Here is a 19,038-nt window from a genome sequence, read left to right on the forward strand (position 1 = left end):
TCTTACGAGCACAGCTGTGTGTTTAGCTCCAAAGATGACCTTTCTAACATTTCTGCAAAATCCAAAGATGTGAGACAATGGAATTGCACATGAAAAATTTCTATCATTTCCTGACAACGCTGCTAGGCGTGTTGCAAATCCTAGGTTGTAATTTGCATTAACACTTTTTATAACATCAAAAGCAGCACCTGGTCTATCCTCATGTTCAAAATCAACTGGTTGTGGATTAACTGCAGTATTTTGTGGTGTTTGTACTTTAATATACTGAACATGATCAGCGTGGTCATTAATATCCTTAACAAACATCATTGTTGGACAGGCTGATCTTGTGTAATCATCAGAATATCTCGCTAGACCAATTATTGTTGTAGCAACATCGACATCCTTCTGAATTGATTCAATATTTTTTCCATCAATCATGTATGTGGCGCTATCAAACAGTGCCATAATCCCGTTGTTGACAAAACCAACTCGCAAATTGGCACCATATGGCGTATTAGCTACAACATTCGTTACAAATCTACCTTCTACTTCAATAAACGCCTCAGCGGGTAAAAAATATTTACTTGTATCATGAACCTGTAATTCGATTCTCCCCCGCTGATTTGGTTGTCTTGCGTCATATGAATAAAACTGATAATCACGTACCGATTCATCTTTGAGGACCGGTGCATCCATGTCAAATGCTGGGTCGGACATACGTTTAAACATTTTGTTGTAATTATCATTTTTCCAAATGGTGATCTAAATTTATCGACGTCGACGAAGACCGCTTCCTGCTATTAAATTTGCTGTTATATTTCTTTCTGCTTCTTCAGATAATTCCGCTAGTTTTTGATTTGCGGCTTGATTTATTATTTTACTGACATTTGCTGGCATAACCTCAGTGCTAGCCAGTTTCATTGGTTGCTGCTGTTTTCTTCGTACTAATCGAGCTAGTCTGTCCTTGACAGTCGAGAACGCTTTACTGGCAAGATTACCAATAGCACCAGGAATTTTATCACGAATAGCCTCAATAGCCTTCATCCCTAATTGTTTTGCAATCGGTATTGCTTTTGGAGCCATCCTTCTAAATAGACCCTGAACAACATCACCAAGTCCATCTCCGTAAATTACTTTGTAATTTGGCAGTCGTGAGTTTACTACCCTGACCATGATGGGTCCACGTTGAGCAGTGTGTATAATCATTTTTATATACTGATTAATTAATTGTTTAGTCGCTGTGATAATCATCAGCAATTTCATAAATAAGGGAACGATAAATGCTGCGATCCATAATACCACCTTGAAATAATCTTCGACAAATATCAGATATTTCATTAACAATTTCTGAAGAATTGTTTCCAGCTCGTTTTCCTCCAATTAGTATTTCTAGTCGTTGCACGTCAGAAAGAACACTGTTAGGACAGGCAATAAGACCACCTCCTAAGCCACTTCCACTAGCGCCAGGAGGATCATCGCCAGGATCTCTTTCTTCACCCAGTGAACGTAATTCCTCCTGCTGTTTCAATTCTTCTTTTGTTTTTTGCTTTATTTCTTTTGTCATCTGTCTCATTTTCTTTCTAAATGGTTTCAATATCATCTCTTTCAGCGGTGAAGAAGATTGTTGTTGTTCTATTTGTTGCAGAGGTGGAGGAAGTTGATATGAAGGTTCCTGCTGGGAGAATTGTTCTTGTTCTAGTTGTTCCAGTCTCTCTCTATAAAGTCTTTTTACTTCTTCATAAATACTTTTGAATTCTGGACCTTTACCCTGTTTTTGTTTCTATATACACGATATATCCATCACTTACTTTTTCATGTTCGGGTTTTAAAATATTAGATTTATTAAATATACCAGATAATATTTCTTCGGGTAATTTTTCTCTTTCAGTATTTCTAATATCTTCAACATTCCCTTCGTTAAATCTTGCAATCGATTCTACGTTTCTTTCTTCTGGTTTGGGTTCAGATGCAAGTTTTTTTCTCACGTCGGCGACTTCAGTACGAAGTTTTCCAATACCTTCAAGTATGTCTTCATCGACAAGTGGAGGTTGAGCTGCAGCTATGTCAGTTGGAAGATCTCGTAAAATCCTTTTTGTTTTCTTAGTTCTCGCCGCCATTTTTTCAGTCTGCGCTGCAGTTTGTTCTAATACTGGAAAAATATCCTTTTTCCTCTTTTCATCATCCTCAATATCTCCCCATATAGTTTTTTCAACAGCCGCTGAAGCTTTTTCAGTAGCTGTAGTGACGGGTTTAAATAGTTTTTCTATGTCTTCTTCGTACTCAACTCGTGCTTTTTGACGTTCTTGCAAGTTTTTTCTAAATGAATCTCTAACAGGAAGAAATTTTTTGATTGCTTCTAATCGTTCTCGAGCTATCCTTGCAGTATGAGATTCCGGATGTACCATTTTATTATAATATAATGATTTAATTAAAGCAGCAGAGGGGGCCATGACCTCAAGTTGGTTCGTTTTTTTTTAATAGTAATTTTAATTTACGAAAATAAATGGTCTAATTAACCGGAGTCCTCAAGCAAATAATCAGCTCGAAATAAGGCTTATTTCGGTTTTTGGACGCTTCCAAAGTCGGTCTGTTCGCCTCCTCTGCTGCTTGGCTCATACAGAACAAGAATGTTTCAGCCACCAAGACATGTATCAGATAATAAAACAGGAGAAAATTCAGGCTGCTTTCCCAAATGTGGAAACAATTTTTAGATTGTTCCTGTGTTTGATGGTTACTAACTGTTCTGGAGAGAGATAATTTTCTAGGCTGAAAAGGATCAAAAGTGACCTTCGTTCAACAATGTCACAAGAGCGGCTCTCTGGTCTGAGTATTCTCTGTATAGAGAATGATAAACTGTGACTTATTGATTTTGATGAAATCATTGATGAGTTTGCAGTCAGGAAAGCTCGAAGGAAGATGTTCTGACATTAAATAGCCTACTGTAAAAATGTAAACAGACCTTAACAGGGTAATACAAAAACAAAGCAATTTGATTATTTGACTGTTTTGTGTAAACAGTAAACTTCTTCATCAATCTTCATTGTAAAAATAATGATTGATCAGGTAACACGTAATATTTTAACTACTCCTAAACATCCTGAGTATGTATGCCTGACTACCTGTGTAGGCCTACCGGGCCTACCTCTTTCAGGGCCCAAGTAAGGGGCCTCATAACTTAACTAGCACATGGCCTCATTTGTCCTAAATCCGGCACTGATTATGCCCATTTGATTTTGTAACAATATTACGTCCATTTGACTTTGTAACAAGATAGCTTTGTGTCATTATCACTTTATTTTGTTTAAGTTGACAGAAATATTTCAGTAAAAGGTCTACGATAGAATGTGTCTGGAGTAAATTTGGCAAGTGTTTCCGAAATCCAAACCCTATGTGTTAAATAAATGTTGATTTTATCACAGGAGTCTGACGTTTGATCAATAAAGTACGGCGAAATCTCTGACAACAGGAAATCACCTTATCAGTGTTCATTTATATTAAAGATAAGGTGATTTCACGTTGTCAGAGATTTCGCCGTACTTTATTGATAAAACGTCAGACTCCTGCGATTTTATACACCCTACCATCGGATTGTTTTAAATATATTTTACAGCTGTTTCAGAAATCCAAACTCCGTGTAATTGAAACAATTTACTACTGTTTCTGAAGCACCATGCCACTATAATGTTTTAATATTTTTTTAAATTTTCGGTTTCCATTGTAGAAGCCTAATTATATGTAGCCAATCGATCTTATGAAAGAATGAAGGATTTTCCGAAACCACAAAATTATCTCGATGGCTTTCATGTATATGGTGACGCAATTCTAAAAATAGAACATTGGAAATTCTGATAGAGCTGAAACGCATTCTCAGTACTTCGGGTGCCTTTGCAAAGACCAGGTAAGCTTTTAAAGTCTTAAAGGATAATGTGGCGGTAATATGACGAATGCTCTAAGTTAGCAGTACCTAGTCACGTGGGTACAGGGTACGGTGATACTTTGGGATCGTCTCCAAACATGTAATTTTAGCTAATTGATGCGAGTGGTTTCAGTTTTACGATACGCCAGCACGAACATGTCCGTATGGACCTCACACGACTGAAACTGTTGGTTTTAGTGATCTCATTTTCAGCCTAGAGTGGAAGTAAAGAAAAACACTGAAAAGTCTTTGTTAAAATTTAAAATACAACACGATATGATAGAACTTTTCATATAGTGATAAATTCTCTTCCTTCCTTTTTTAAAACCGATTTACAAGTTTTCTAAGAAAAATAACATTGACACATCCGCTCATTCAGCACTCGCTGCAACAAAACCGATCGGCCTTATTATAATATTGAGACTGGCACATTCATGTGTTAGTTTATTTAGTTTATATGCTATTATTGCAGCTTTTTATATAAACAACACTATATCTCATTCCAAAAACTACGGTGTTTAAAATAATTATAATGTTTTATCTGTGCTGTCGCGATTCTTTCAATTTTTAACAATTCTTAGAAGTATGTTTCAGATCGAGGCTAAAATATCGCTTTAGTTGGAAGAACATGCTTTCGTTTACAGAAGTAGATGAAACTGGAAGCCTCCTTGCTTGAAACGAGCCGAACTTTTATCATGATCTAGGTCAGTGATTACGGTAAAGGAATGCACCATAATAGTGAAATAACTGGCAAGAAAAGCAACGTCAAACGTGAAACTTATCCGTTACTGTCGAACACTGTATGTACATCGGAACACAGGGGCTCGTTACAAAGAAAAAAAGGAGTTTCCGTCAGTGAATCGAGGGCTGGGGGTCTAACCTATAACAATTATTTTTTAAAAAATAATTACAAAAATAGGAGTTTCTCTTTGTAACGAGCCCCTGTGCATCGGAAAAGACATTTAGGTCTAATTCTGCCAGGTTGAGTAAGACCAATAATGCCTTGTCTGAATGAGATCTACTGACTGGTTATTGCTAAATGCATCCAAATATATTTTTGATACGCGTTAATTACGAAGTTTCTGTTCTTTAGGTACCATTTATTGCACGAAAAATTAGAAAAGTAGATTAGTTACACTTTCTGATTAAGATTTTCTTTGCATAGCCTAATATATTCATGTAATTTGGTGTGCATTTTTTTAAAAACGGGTTCATGTGTACTACTGATACGAATAAATTCTTGTTAAAGTTCTTTTTAAAATAAAAATTGATGTTAATGACATACAAATTTTAAATATTCAGAATTTTAACCTTTTTCACCATGTATGATACCAAAAAACAAGTACCTATTTATACAAAATATCTTGTATGTTAATACAGGTAAATTTGGATGTGCACAAATATACCTCAAATACACACAAATTGGTGTTTTATATGTACTGTACATGGGGGGGGGGGGGGTCATCAGAAAAGAGTTTAAGATAAGAACAGTCACTACCATAAAATGAACAATTGGCATCAGATTGAAAATAGTACTTTTAAAAAATCAATTCATGTTTTCTTAAGAAATCGGTTGAAATTATATATTTCCTGGCTTTTTTCTTCCTTCATCCCTCTCTCATGACAGCAACTTAGACTGTATTAAACAGTTTATCCTGTTAATACACTGCATCTTAATGACTCACAAATTGATTACCAAACACAGAAGAAAATTTGAATAAACAGAAGTGATTAAATATTTGACAGTGGTGAGAATCGTCCACTTGCGGATCAAATTAAGCACTTGGTCACAATTCATAGCTATTTGATTTGACTGGATTATAAAAATAACCTCATTCGTTATGGTTCCTAGTACAGTCAATTTTCATTACTCAAGTTTTCTCTCATCAACCTAAATTGATACATCTCAGATATGCATATATAACCAAGTAATTGAGTAGGAAAGTGTCGGTTTTCATGACAGGTGTGTACTAAACCTTACACAAATGAAATGATTCAAATGATTACCATTTACCCACATTAGCAAAGACTATCCATACAGTCATCAATGCATTAGGGATGAGAACGAAACTTTCCAAATGACGTCACAAAAAAAAAATTTGGATTGTAAACCACTTTTTATGCCATTCAAAACTTAAAGATCATACCTTGAATGTATGTTGATAGTTCCCATTCAAATCATTTTGTCTATTTATGAAACAAGGATTAGCTGAGAAGTTACAGATGATCTACTTTTTTATATTCATAACATCTCTGAATCAGTCATTTTGTAGAAATAATGGTGGTCGTAACAGCATGAGGTTTTTTTTCTTTTGCAAAGAAATTTCAGGCATTAACAAGAAATCATGATATTTTTTTTTTAAATTACTGCACAGACATACATCTGATGTATATTTTAGAGACTGCTTCTGTGGCCTAGTGGTTAGAGCATCCGCCTCAGATGTGGGAGGTCGTGGGTTTGATCCCCAGCTGAGTCATACCAAAGACTTATAAAAATTGTACTAACAGCTGCCTCACTTGGTGCTCAGCATTAAGAGGCTAGTGTTAGGACTGGTTAGCCTGGTGTCATGATTATGTGACTGGGTGGGACATCGTGTTACATGTCTGCGGCATGATTCCCCAGTGCTAGACTTCACTATAAACTGTCAAACTGCAGGCATCGTAGTGATATGACTGAAAAATTGTTAAAGCTATGTTAAAAATCCAAATCACACACACACATGTATATTTTAGTTTTGCAGAAATATACCAGGTAGTTCCATTATGCTGTAATCCCCAAGTTTGAAAGCAACCATTGAATTGGGGGTGGGGGTGGAGGAGAGCTATGGTTGAAACAAATATATTTTGAGATAAGAGGAAAACACTCCAGCTCAAAAGAAAATCACAGGTCAACCCAGAGTAATGGTCAGCCCTTTGAGAAAGGAGGCATATTTAAGAATTATGTTAATTCTTTGGCCATATTGCAATTATCTTTTAAGGTCTTGGCACATTAAAAGATTCATGCTAAAGGACAATTAAGGGAGAGTTTATAAAGTAACTACTATGCTGTAACTGGATCCATTAGAAATATAATCTATGGCAGATTATAAATGCAACAAAAAATTCAAATCATTGTGGGTAATTTAAGGATATAATTAGTATTAGATCTTAAATTTGTACTGGTGCAGAGGATGAAGTACACAGCTGTTCAAATAGCTCCATGTATAGTATATACATGACAGTGTGAATAGCTTATTGCAGGTCATGTACTCAATGACCATACCAATAGACTTTCACTGGCAGTTAAGGTGCACAGCAGACTTGACCAAATTAGAATCCCAGAGTGGATAATAGCTTATAATAGGTGTCCTCATGTAATACGAATTGCCATTGAAATACCTGGACTCCCATTTGAACAGAGATATTGATTACTACTGGCTGTAGAGTATGTAATTTGTGAATTCAATAAAGTTCTCTATCTTCATGATTGATGTTGCTGCTTAAGATCAGATTGGATTGGATGATTTCTGTTATCTGATACTGAACACAATTAATGTTGTGGTCAGGTTGGTTAAAGTGTTTTATATACTGTTGTATCCTTTTTATTATTGATATCCCTGAATAGTTCTTTTATCTCTTGCAGAAGTCAAGTGGTTTGTCTTGTGTTACATGTTTAGGCTCGAATAAACAGTAACAAAAGAAAGAGTGAAAACAATAAGCTTTCAAAAATTAAAAAAATAATTTATTTCCCTGGAAAAACTGTAAAAATGTATAAAAAAATAAGAACTTATGGTTTTAAGAATCAAATTAAAAAATAATCCAAGAATAATCCATGAATTAAATTGTATAAGTCCTAATAAGGAAATGTTCTAATGAATTCAAGTTTGAGTCCCAATGAAGAATCCAAGATGGAAGGCAATGACGTATACTGTAGCTATAACTGTGCTGTTTTGTCTACAGTTCTGTGTTATTCACAAACAATAATCCAGTGTTTGAATTTCCCAATAAAATTTAATGAAATATATTTGTCAAAGAATTGTGTATGAGCACTCAAATTTTTCCAGGAAAAAGAATTATACTTTAGAATCTAAATAATTCGAATAAACATTCAAATGTAATTCCCCAAACTGGTCACAAACAAACAAACACCTTGACATCAAGTGTTTTAAGCCCAGGCTGAGAGATATCTCTGTTAACAATGGTTATTCAGTACCTCTAAACACAAAACTAATTCCCGGATGAGGGTCAACTTTCCAGAACCTTCGAGAAGTATTTACATATAAAAGCATATAGTCCTGGTACGACCTTGACAAAACCAATCATATTACTCTAAGAATAGGACAAAAGTAAAAAAGTTGTTTACTTGCCTCAGTGATTTCTGAAATCAAGGTCAAGAACTAGGTCAGCTTTAGGTGTTTACAACTGAAGAGTCAAGGTCAAACTATTTTCTGAAAAAATATTGAGTTCCTATTAAACAAAACTACATTATTTTGACATGTAATGAAATTAAAAATATTTTTTGTTTTAAACTTACAAACAATTAAATTAAATCAAATATAAATTAAATCAAATATACATAACATTTGATAGTAGCAGATGCTTGGCAAGTTGGCATTCTAAAACTGGGCCATCCAGTTTTCTCATTTTGTTGGTGTTATCTCTTTTAATCACTGTGGTTATGTTAGATAAAAGCATGTAGACTAAATGAGTTCTCAGTGGAGTTGGGATCTATATGATCGGTATCCTGGAGAGGACTGCCCTCTCTTCTGATTAAATTCAGCTGAAAGGTACTGGTTGGTAGGATGTGGAGGCATCCCCTCCCATCTACTGGGATGGTCCTAGTCAACCCCTGGCACCTGACCAGTTTCATTATCTTTGAAACTTATCAGAGGGACTTTCGTTCAGCAACCATGTAATGACTAGACAACCCCAGCAGATGAGAGAGGATGCTTCCGTATCCTGTCAGGCGATACCTTCTTTCTCTAAATCAGCAATTTAGTTTGCATTTACTTTTGAGTTAGGCCTGAAAATGAATAAGCTTGCTTGTTATCAGAATTTCATGAACGGTAGCACAGAAAGCAAATGCATAACTTGGGCTTCAAATGATGACCAGTTTGGTTTATCTTACATGTTCATTTATGTCTAATACAGTGGTGAATATTTAAAAATTGGCATGGTTGAGTGGTATTGAAAAACACACAGGTTGTTTATGACAACAGTGAAATGTAATATGCATAAGGACCACATTGCTTGTTTGAGTCACCTTGTTACAAGAAAATATTTTTACAAATATCCAGTGACTGTCAGAACTAAACATTTTAAAAGATTGTTTTGATATGACTGTCAGAACTAAACATTTTAAAAGATTGTTTTGATATGGCTGTCAGAACTAAACATTTTAAAGATTGTTTTGATATGACTGTTCAGTAAAAAAGTTATCAAATAAATAGGAATGACACATGTTTTTTTGTTGTTTTTTTTCTGGTATGAACGTTTGCCAAATCCCATGGGTGTCATTGATACTCAGACCTAAACGGCAAGTTTTAATTGAAGTGAATTGTCCCAATGACTGGCTAAAATCTGTGTTTGAATTTCTATAAGATACAATTTAAATCTGATTTTACATGTCCAGTTAATGTCTCCGACTGGTCCAATATGGGATTGTGGGAGATTTCCAGAGGAAGGAACCTGGGATTATGGGTTCCCAAAACCTGAATTGTCAGCATTTTCCAGGGGGACCTGTACACTGCCAGTTCAACCTTGGCACTTCTGAACTGAGCTGCATGGCATTGTACATATAAAACCTTCACTCATTATTTATTTATTTTTTAGATGAAAATGAGGACAGCCTCCTTGTGAAGAAATGGAGAATATTGAAGCAAATTTAAAGAGATACCGGCATCTTGTTGTTAGTCACCTGAAAGCAACAGACATTAGTCTGAGGCTTCCTGTTGGAATCATAACAATAGGTAAAGACATCTTCCCAACAATTAATGTCCTATCAAGTTTAATTTATTGTTACTATTTTTGTAATGTTTTAAGGAAAACAAATCCAGATGCCCAAGAAACATTTGTTTAGATTAACCTCCTTGAAGGTGAGCAGTTAGTGGGCTTTTTTGGACTTGCACTACTACCGGGTAATTCAAATTCCATAGTGAATGTATGGAAACAAATTCAGTAACTTTAAATTTCTAAATTCAGTAACTTTAAATTTCTATATTCAGTAACTTTAAATTTTTAAATGTTCATGATCTGACCTATATCTAGCAGTATTGGCTTATCCTTTGTAAACCAGTGTTTGTTATTGTAATTGTTGGTGTGCATTTAGTATTGTGGTGTTGCATATTCGGTACAGTGGTGTCCAATGTTGATATGGATGTTGTTTTGTTGTACATATGGTGAGTGAGTAGTATGTGAGTTGCTTGCATTGCACATGCCTAAAATGCACCCACTGATTTCTATGAAGTTTCCTGTTCCATTGTTCACTCCTCCAACGATTCTCCAGGAGTCAGCTTCAGTATTTCTGGGTACAAGCTGCAGATTTTTTTATCTACACATGTTTGAAGTGTTTTCTATTTCCACACCTAAAGAATCATGTGCTAATTTCAGTAATGAATGTTCCAAAGCCAAGTCTTTAAAAGGACTGAAATTCTATTAATAGATCATCAGACTGTAACATACCTGCTTTAGCACTCCAATGTATATCACATGAAAAAACAATTTTGGTCTCACAAACCCCACAACATGGCCATGTTTCATAAAGCAGGAATCTTAGCCACCTAGGTTTATGTATATCACATGAAAAAACAATTTTGGTCTCACAAACCCCACAACATGGCCATGTTTCATAAAGCAGGAATCTTAGCCACCTAGGTTTATGTATATCACATGAAAAAACAATTTTGGTCTCACAAACCCCACAACATGGCCATGTTTCATAAAGCAGGAATCTTAGCCACCTAGGTTTTCAAAAACAAAAAAGAAAGCCTATCTTTCTTGACCACCATGATAATATGTATGTAGTCTGTTCTATGTATGAACAGTAAACAGTCCTGCTCAAAGTTGAACTAAACCTATCCTTGGAGCATACAGGTGAGGTAATTAAAAGTTAAGGTGGTCAGAGATAAGAACCACCATTGCGAGGTTACTTTAAATTGCCTCTCAATAGCTAGGTTGATGTGTGCTATCAAAATCTGCTGTAGTAGAGTCCATTTAACTAATTTACATAGGTGAAATACACAAAGTAAACAACACAATTCATCTGAAGCTAAGTACATCGATCAATGAGATGTGCTGATGAACAGATGCTATTATACTTCACTGTACTGAATGAGAATGTTGAAGCCAACATTAATAAAGTGTGTGATCTCTGGCAACGTTTCTTTGAAGTGGGATTTTAGTCTAGATATATTCCAGATATAAAATGCAATACATGGCTATTTCATTTGTCAGGAAAGTATTCATAGTGTGATTCATTTTTGAAGAATGTAATTCAGGAAGCTATACATGATAAGCAAAGCCCAGCAAGAATAAATTTCAAAAATTTTGGTTGATAGAGTTTTACTTTGTCAAGTACTGCAGCAAGGGGGAGAATTTAATTCATTGCACATACTGCAAACATCATATTGACATTAGTTAAAAGTACAAGATGCCTGTCAAGATATGAGCACTACCTGTATGTAGCCTCACAGCAGCCTAAAGTTTTATCAATAAATTACAGCATAAGTATATTTATAGTACAGATATGGTTATTTTGTGTTGTCAGATATTTTCATCATATTTTATTGATAAACATCCAATTCCCGTGGTAGCATAGTCGACACACTGCATTGAACAATCATATTAGTTTCCTTTATCATTATTCGTTGTCCCAATTTTGTTAAAATATTATTAATTGATCCCTGCTGTTCAGGATGATTTTACCCATGAAATAAATTGATTGAAAGATAATAATAAGCACATTGTTAAGATGGCTTATTCTCAGTTGGATGACATTGCTTTTTTTGTTACATGCTCTGACCCCCTTGTGACCTCTGAGCACTTTTTGACGCCCAAAATCCCCCAACGCTATGTGGAAATATAGCAGTCCTGATACTCTTCAGTTTGCTAACATTGCATCTTGTATGTAACACGTCTTTCTAGGGATTAGGGATTAGACTATGAAATAGAATAGGTGATAATTTGGTGAGGCTCCACCATTTATTCAGTGGGAAAGACGGAACTGCAAAGCTGCCCATAAATGATGACATTGCAGCTTTATTTATAGTAATATATGTTGAGAATAAATCGCTAAATTGCATATAGATCTCAGTTAACTAATTACCTTTTTATTTAACTGAATGAAATAAAAAACACGTTGATCATTATGTAATTATAATGTCAATATGAATAACAGGGCTAAACAAATTTGAATCATCTGTGAGTGTTGGCTGATGACTAGGGCATGACGCTTATTCAAGATGTTTGTCCATATGCATTCGTGGCATTTTAAACAGATTTATTCAGAGTCACATGACCTACAGGACAAGTGGCCAGTTGAAAACATTTGAAGCCTTGAATGATCAGATTTGTGACTAATATATTTTTGGTGAATCAAAAGGTAAGGCCAAATAAAAATATGTGTGTTTTCTGGTCGGCCAGCCATTCCTGTTTTTCATTGCCAACCCTAAGACTTATTCCCCCTAGGGTTAAGAAAAATTCCCAAAATTGTTTTGTGCATCTAATTGAGCTGGTTTAGCCCAGCACTTTAAGCACTTAGCATATTATTTATACTGATCGTTATATTATTATATTATTATTATTATATATATATATATATATATATATATATATATATATATATATATATATATATATGATCTCAAATGTCCTGAATTGTAAAGATGTGCTAACAGTCTTTTGCTGAATAACTTGTAAAATCCAAGGTTTCCTTGTTTTGAGTTCACTATAATTCCCAGTTAATGTCTCTTTCCAAGAATAGTATAGAGCACTTTATATTTCCAGAGAATAATGTTAACACACTAATCAAAATCTGAAATCAACAATATAAATGATTTCTGCCATGATGTTATTGTAATAAAAAATAATTTTTCTAGTCAACAAGATTATACCAAAAAAAACTGAGATGCAAAAATATAATCCAGATGAGAGACAAAAGATAATTTTTAGAAAAATCTTAGTTATAATTAGGAGGTCTGTTGCTAAAATTAAAATAAAGAACATGGTAAGCACAATGCCCTTGACTTAGAATAAGATAAATATGGTTACTTCTGTTGATAATGATCCTAATATTAAACTCACACTTATAGAGAGAATATTAGCTATGTATTAGTTGTTTCCAGAATTTAAAAAAAATAAAAAATAAATCTTGTCAGGTTGATAATGAACTTTATTTTGGACAACATCATCTGCAAAATACAGTTTTACATAACCCATAGCATATTATAAAATTAAAAGTCTAACAAATGATGCAGACTGTGTGTGTGTGTACATATATATATATATGAAACAGTATTAAGAAACTTTATTTCACTCCCAATAAAATGTAAGAAAGAAAAGAAAGATAATTGTGGACCAGAAGAGATTGAGAACCAGATATATTGTTTAGATGTTAGTATATAGTAAGTATATAAAAGTGGCTATCTTTCAAATGGAACAACTTCTTCAAAGCAGATGAATTTTGTACATTGGGTCTGATGTTTATCTTTGGATTCCTTTAACTGTGAGCAAAACTTGCACAATTCATATGGTTGCCCCTTTCTGAAACCCAAGCTTGTACATCATTCCCACATTATAAGGCCATTCATTATAACATGGTTCCCATTATAAGGTCTGAATGAACATAGAATTCATTTCATTAAATGGTTGATATAGTATACACAGATATCATGTACTTGATTATAAAGCAGTCTCCTTGTAGAGCAGCAGACTCCATGTCTGTCTTGATGGCATTACAATGAGGTAGTGATGTATGTGTAATATGCTTCACTATAATGCAAGACAATATACTCTATGACTGTCATAGACAGAGTTATAATGAGAGAATGCTGTGTGAATAATATATTCATTATAATGCAGTGTCACTGTGGGACAGTGTGCTTTATGGCTGTCATGGACAGAGTTATAATGAGAGAGTGCTGTGTGAATAATATACTTCATTATAATGCAGTCTCACTATAAGACAGTATACTCTTTGGCTGTCATGGACAGAGTTATAATGAGAGAGTGCTGTGTGAATAATATACTTCATTATAATGCAGTCTCACTATAAGACAGTATACTCTTTGGCTGTCATGGACAGAGTTATAATGAGAGTGTGCTGTCTGCATAATATACTTCATTATAATGCAGCGTCACTGTGGGACAGTGTGCTGTATGGCTGTCATAGACAGCTTTATAAAAAGGAAGTTCTGTACCAATGAAAGCATCTGGATAGATGGCAAGATAAACCAGAACTCAAATTTGGTGATTGTGTATTTGCAGAATTTGTGTTAATTGGGGGAAATGTGAGTTGATTTTTCAAGCTCTTGCATCTTTTTGCAAGTGCTACATTTTCTAATAGTAGGCAGCCAGTCATTAGTAAAACTCTTCGAACTACATAAATACTTTAAACAACAAAGAAACTGATGAAAACAAATATGTGTGCATGCACAAATTTCAGACATGATGAAGTTTGTTTTGGTTTTAATTCCTTTGATCATGAGATCAGTAATTTTGTTTCTTTCTTTTTAAGAGAAAAGAATTGAACTGAATCAGCTGGCAGCAACATCCCAAGCACAGGCAACAGAAAATATTTTAGATATTTTAGACAAATCCAAAGAGCCAGGAAAATGGCAGGCATTCTCAGAGGCACTACATTCTGCAGGTAAATTTATATTTATTATTGACACCTACTGTATAAATAGTAAGATTATTTCATATTTGTTTGTTAGTAACAGTGCATAGTAAAATCCAAATTGGCCAATTCCAGTATTAATTTATTTCATACTTATTTCAGATTATCCCTACCTGTTGGAGATTTTGAAGTCAACACCCAAGATGGGGAAACATGAGGATTACTATCTCAAGTTGATACATGTTTTTGCAAATGAGCTGCAACAGTGTGTGGTTCCTATGCATATTCTTCCATATCTTCTCTCGAAGGGAGTGATCAGTCAAGGTGATGTTCAAGAAATCACGGCAAGACAACTCCATTTTGGTCCACAACTGGCTTTTTTGTTATTATTAGATCTTCTTCCACGAAGGCAGAGGCCAGAAGTTTGGTACAGACATTTTCTTCAGGGTCTCTTGGAAGATGGTCATAAGGATCTGGTACAGCAGATCGATCCCGATTACTTTTCAACACAAAATTTAGGTACAGTACTTCCCCAGTATTCCTCCTCTTTTTCTACCTTTGTCCCTCTTACTACACAAATCAGGTCATGGATTTCATAAAACTGGCAATAATTTTTTTTTTCTTGCTTGGTTTTTGGCTAAATAGATACAGTTGTAATTTGGTTTCTCATGAATAAATAGACTGTTGTACATTTATGATTTAACATTGTTGTAACTTCCCTCATTATAAGGTCTAAATGGATTATTATAGAATATCCATATTCAGGCTCCAGAACCATGAATGGACTACAAGCAAAAATCTATATGAAATTGTGGAACCCTGATAGTGATCACATTTTCCAACCGTCTGTCTGTATGCCTTCCTGTCCATCTGTCCAGTATAACTTGCATATTACCAGTGCCATATTTTTCTAAATGCATACAGTAAAGTCCCCAGTTTAAAGACAGGCATTGAGTCAGCTGATGTGTGGTATATTAACTCCTGAGAGTTTAGAAAATTGTGTTTAAATACTGAAACAGTGTTTTGATAGGTTCAGTTGATAACTTTTGTCAGTTTACGTCTTTTGTAACTTTTCAGCCATATAATAATTTATTTGCCAATATTTCATGTTTTTAAACATTATCTGTGCATATACATTTATATATGGACTTCATTATTTTGGGTGATGTACAGTACACTTCAGCAGCCATATAGAAATATATGTATTTCTACATTTATTGTGTAGATAGATATATCCTTCTAATTTTCTTTTCCTTTTTTATTTCTTGCAACCAACAGTCTACATCAGTTAATATTTCAGTGCCATGTTTGCTACAAAATCTTGTTTGAGAAAAGCTGATAATTTTCAATGCTCATAGGTTTCTGATTTTGTTAGAAATACTTATAAATGTGTGTTTTTAATAATTGTTGACAAATATCTATCCATGTACATTTTTTTAAAGGACCAATCACCGAAGGCAAAGTAATGCAAGGTTATACATCCTCTGGGGCATCATGGGATGGTTGTCTTAGTGATACAGAAGAGATGGAGTGTGTGATGGAAGGTATTTCAATTACAGATTCATTTCTGTACAGAATTACACTGATATAATTAATGCATCTTCAGAGTTACTTATTTCAATTTTAGATTGCTCATACAAAATGAAAAGGAGTTAAAGCTATATGCCTCTGACATTATCATTATCTGCATCTTTCTTGTTGTCAATGGTTAGGTTAACCCTTTGTAAACATTTTCTGTTTTCATGCCATTATAAATATACCTTAATATTTTGGTGTGATAGATTTTGATGTTCATGGCTATGTTAGCCCCTTCATAAACTTTTGTTTTTATGCCACTATACTTCAATATTTGGTTGCAATAGCTTTGTCTGAATGTATTTTTCATCATTCTAATAGTACCCAAGGTGAAAGTGGATTACAGTGACCCACACTTCTTACTGTGATAACTCAGTTGTTACAGCGTAACCCAGTTTTAAAGTCTTAGTTTCCTGATATAAATTAAGATCTTAGCAATGTATCTTCATGTAACTTGGTGCTTATACTGTAATATGATACTGGACTAGAAGCATGTGTGTATATGCATTTCTAAATTAATGGAGATTGTTGCCTAATTTTGATAAATGCTTATGAATTGAAAATGTGTCACAATGAGCTGTTTGTAAGATTTTAGTATTTACGCGGCAACACTGAAAAGCATTCTGTTAATAATTTATGACAAAGGGAATGGAATTCAAGCAGGAAGGAAATGGAAAACTGAAAGTAAATACATAAAAAGCCATGATATTATATATCATTTAGAAATGGAGTTTTATCCATTGAACAAATTTGTCATCAGCTTCAAGTCACATATGTGCTTTTTGTGTATATTTGCATTTAACACATGTACTTGCCTAGATTTAACATGATTGCTTTGCCTTCTAGTGAATCACTGGTTGTCAGAATGAGTCACAGTGGCCTGCTTTTCATGCATGAATGAGTAATATACAAGTTAATCAAAGCGGTACAGTCTTTTCTTCACAGATCTCCAGCTGCAGGCATTGTAATCTTCACCTATAACCTGAACACTGTTGCATTGGAAGGTCACTGTGACTTACCTTTCTTATACAGATAACTTCATTCTTAACAAGTCTAAGTTAACGATAAGTTTTCTACCATTAGATCCATACATGTTACATGGAGCTTGATCAGGATTTTCCTGTCTGCTTTTTGTCTCCTCCATAGGACAGTAGGTCACAGCAGTCTACTTTTTATGCCCCCACTGTCCATCAGTATATACCCATAAGTTTGTACATCCATTTGACTTTGAACCATGAATTGTATACACGTTATTATGGTCATGAGTAAATGGCTTGATATATTTTCAGGCCATTACAGCAATATTTCTAAATTTTTTGCACATTTGAAAACAAAACTTTGGGGTCTTAGCCTTTTTGTTTACATAAACTTCAGTAGCACATTTTAGCAAAAACCTCTTGAGGTAGACAAATGAAGGTATATTTGTATGTATATGCAAATGACCTGATTAGATTTTCAGGTCATTAAGTGATATTTTATTGTTTGTTATCTCAGCTAACCATAAGGCTAAGTTAGCTTATCTCTGTGCCAATTTTGTGTAGTGCATTCATTTATTGACAATTGCTTGCCCCCACTCTGGAGTCCATATTTCTGATATGATTTCAAACAAACTTGGAATATGGGTTTACATTATCAAAATGGCAGATATATTTTATAATGATCAGTATCCATGCATAATATTGAGGTGATCTTGCATTGGTTTGGTTAACATTGCTATCATTCTGGAAGGCATATTTCTGATCTAATATTTATCAAGGTTGGAATAAATGCTTATATCATTATGGTCTTGAGCAAGCTTGATTATGAGCAAGATGATGAAGTTACCATGCATCTGATTGTCTTAGCTTGTTACAACCTTGAAGGACACATTTCAGAATAGATTTTGATCAAACTTGAAATGTGGACTGATATCATCAGGATTGTAGATGGGTTCAATAATACGTGGGATCCAAAGTCAAGGCCAAATCAGCAGTTTGCACATTAAAAAAGGGAAGTAACCTATGTTCAGATCTATTGAGTATGACAGCATTATGGGTTGTAAAATAGTCTCAGTGTAAAACATTTTTAAATTTTCAAACAATTATTTTAAATACAGGATTCAAGAATTTCAATAGAATACATTGTTGAAAAACTATTATTATTACCAAAATAATATACCTTAGGAGTTAACTTAAATAAGCTGTAATTCAAAGTTGAAGGAAATATATATAGTAAAAATATAACATAAGAATAAAGAAAGGAAAAACTCATAAGTATATGAAATATTTTATATATAATGCTGGGAAGAAAGTTGCTGTTTTGTGCTTAGGTATTGTTTGTGTTCATTAGATGTACTCTCAGATCAAAATCCTTAGAACTTGAAGATGCACTACTGATGTACTAGGGATTAAGAAAAATTAAAAACTTAAATCAGGCTTTGCCCAATCATACCAGGTGTTTATTTGTGTGTCCGAAAAGATGTACATCAGTAACTTTCTCATGCAAAGCAGTGACCTCATTGGCCAGCTAATAACCACTAAACACCTTTCCTTAAAAATTGGTGTTCATTTATTAAAATGTAGTTTTTTTTCTCAGTGTATATGCATTATGTTATGGCATTTCATATCTTAAATATTGTTTGTCACACATTATTTTAAATTTATGTTTGGTATTTTTGCCCTTTAATCAAAATTTAAAAAGTGACCCAATCTCAAAAAACTTCCAAATTGAGTGACCATCATAAACCTAAATAAACACAACCTCCAATTTTCCA

At 34.1% G+C, this 19,038-nt stretch overlaps 1 protein-coding gene across 2 annotated transcripts in view; it reads left to right on the forward strand.

Moving 5' to 3' along the window:
- The first annotated feature begins 3,806 nt into the window (after positions 1-3,806).
- LOC149795129 (ATP-dependent RNA helicase DHX58-like) overlaps positions 3,807-19,038 on the forward strand; it is a 68,534-nt gene continuing 53,302 nt past the window's right edge. The window contains exons 1-5 of one of the 2 annotated variants that reach the window (XM_089964835.1): positions 3,807-3,880; positions 9,710-9,846; positions 14,610-14,741; positions 14,874-15,230; positions 16,154-16,255. In XM_089964835.1, coding sequence (XP_089820961.1) covers positions 9,741-9,846; positions 14,610-14,741; positions 14,874-15,230; positions 16,154-16,255 — 697 coding nt within the window. In that variant the 5' untranslated portion in view covers positions 3,807-3,880; positions 9,710-9,740. Of the gene's footprint in view, positions 3,881-4,522; positions 4,603-9,709; positions 9,847-14,609; positions 14,742-14,873; positions 15,231-16,153; positions 16,256-19,038 lie in introns of those variants that run through there. The other variant, XM_089964836.1, reaches the window with a different exon arrangement.

The sequence above is a fragment of the Sinohyriopsis cumingii genome, chromosome 7 (assembly GCF_028554795.1).
Source record: "Sinohyriopsis cumingii isolate HCF-2022 chromosome 7, ASM2855479v2, whole genome shotgun sequence".
Lineage (NCBI taxonomy): Eukaryota > Metazoa > Mollusca > Bivalvia > Unionida > Unionidae > Sinohyriopsis > Sinohyriopsis cumingii.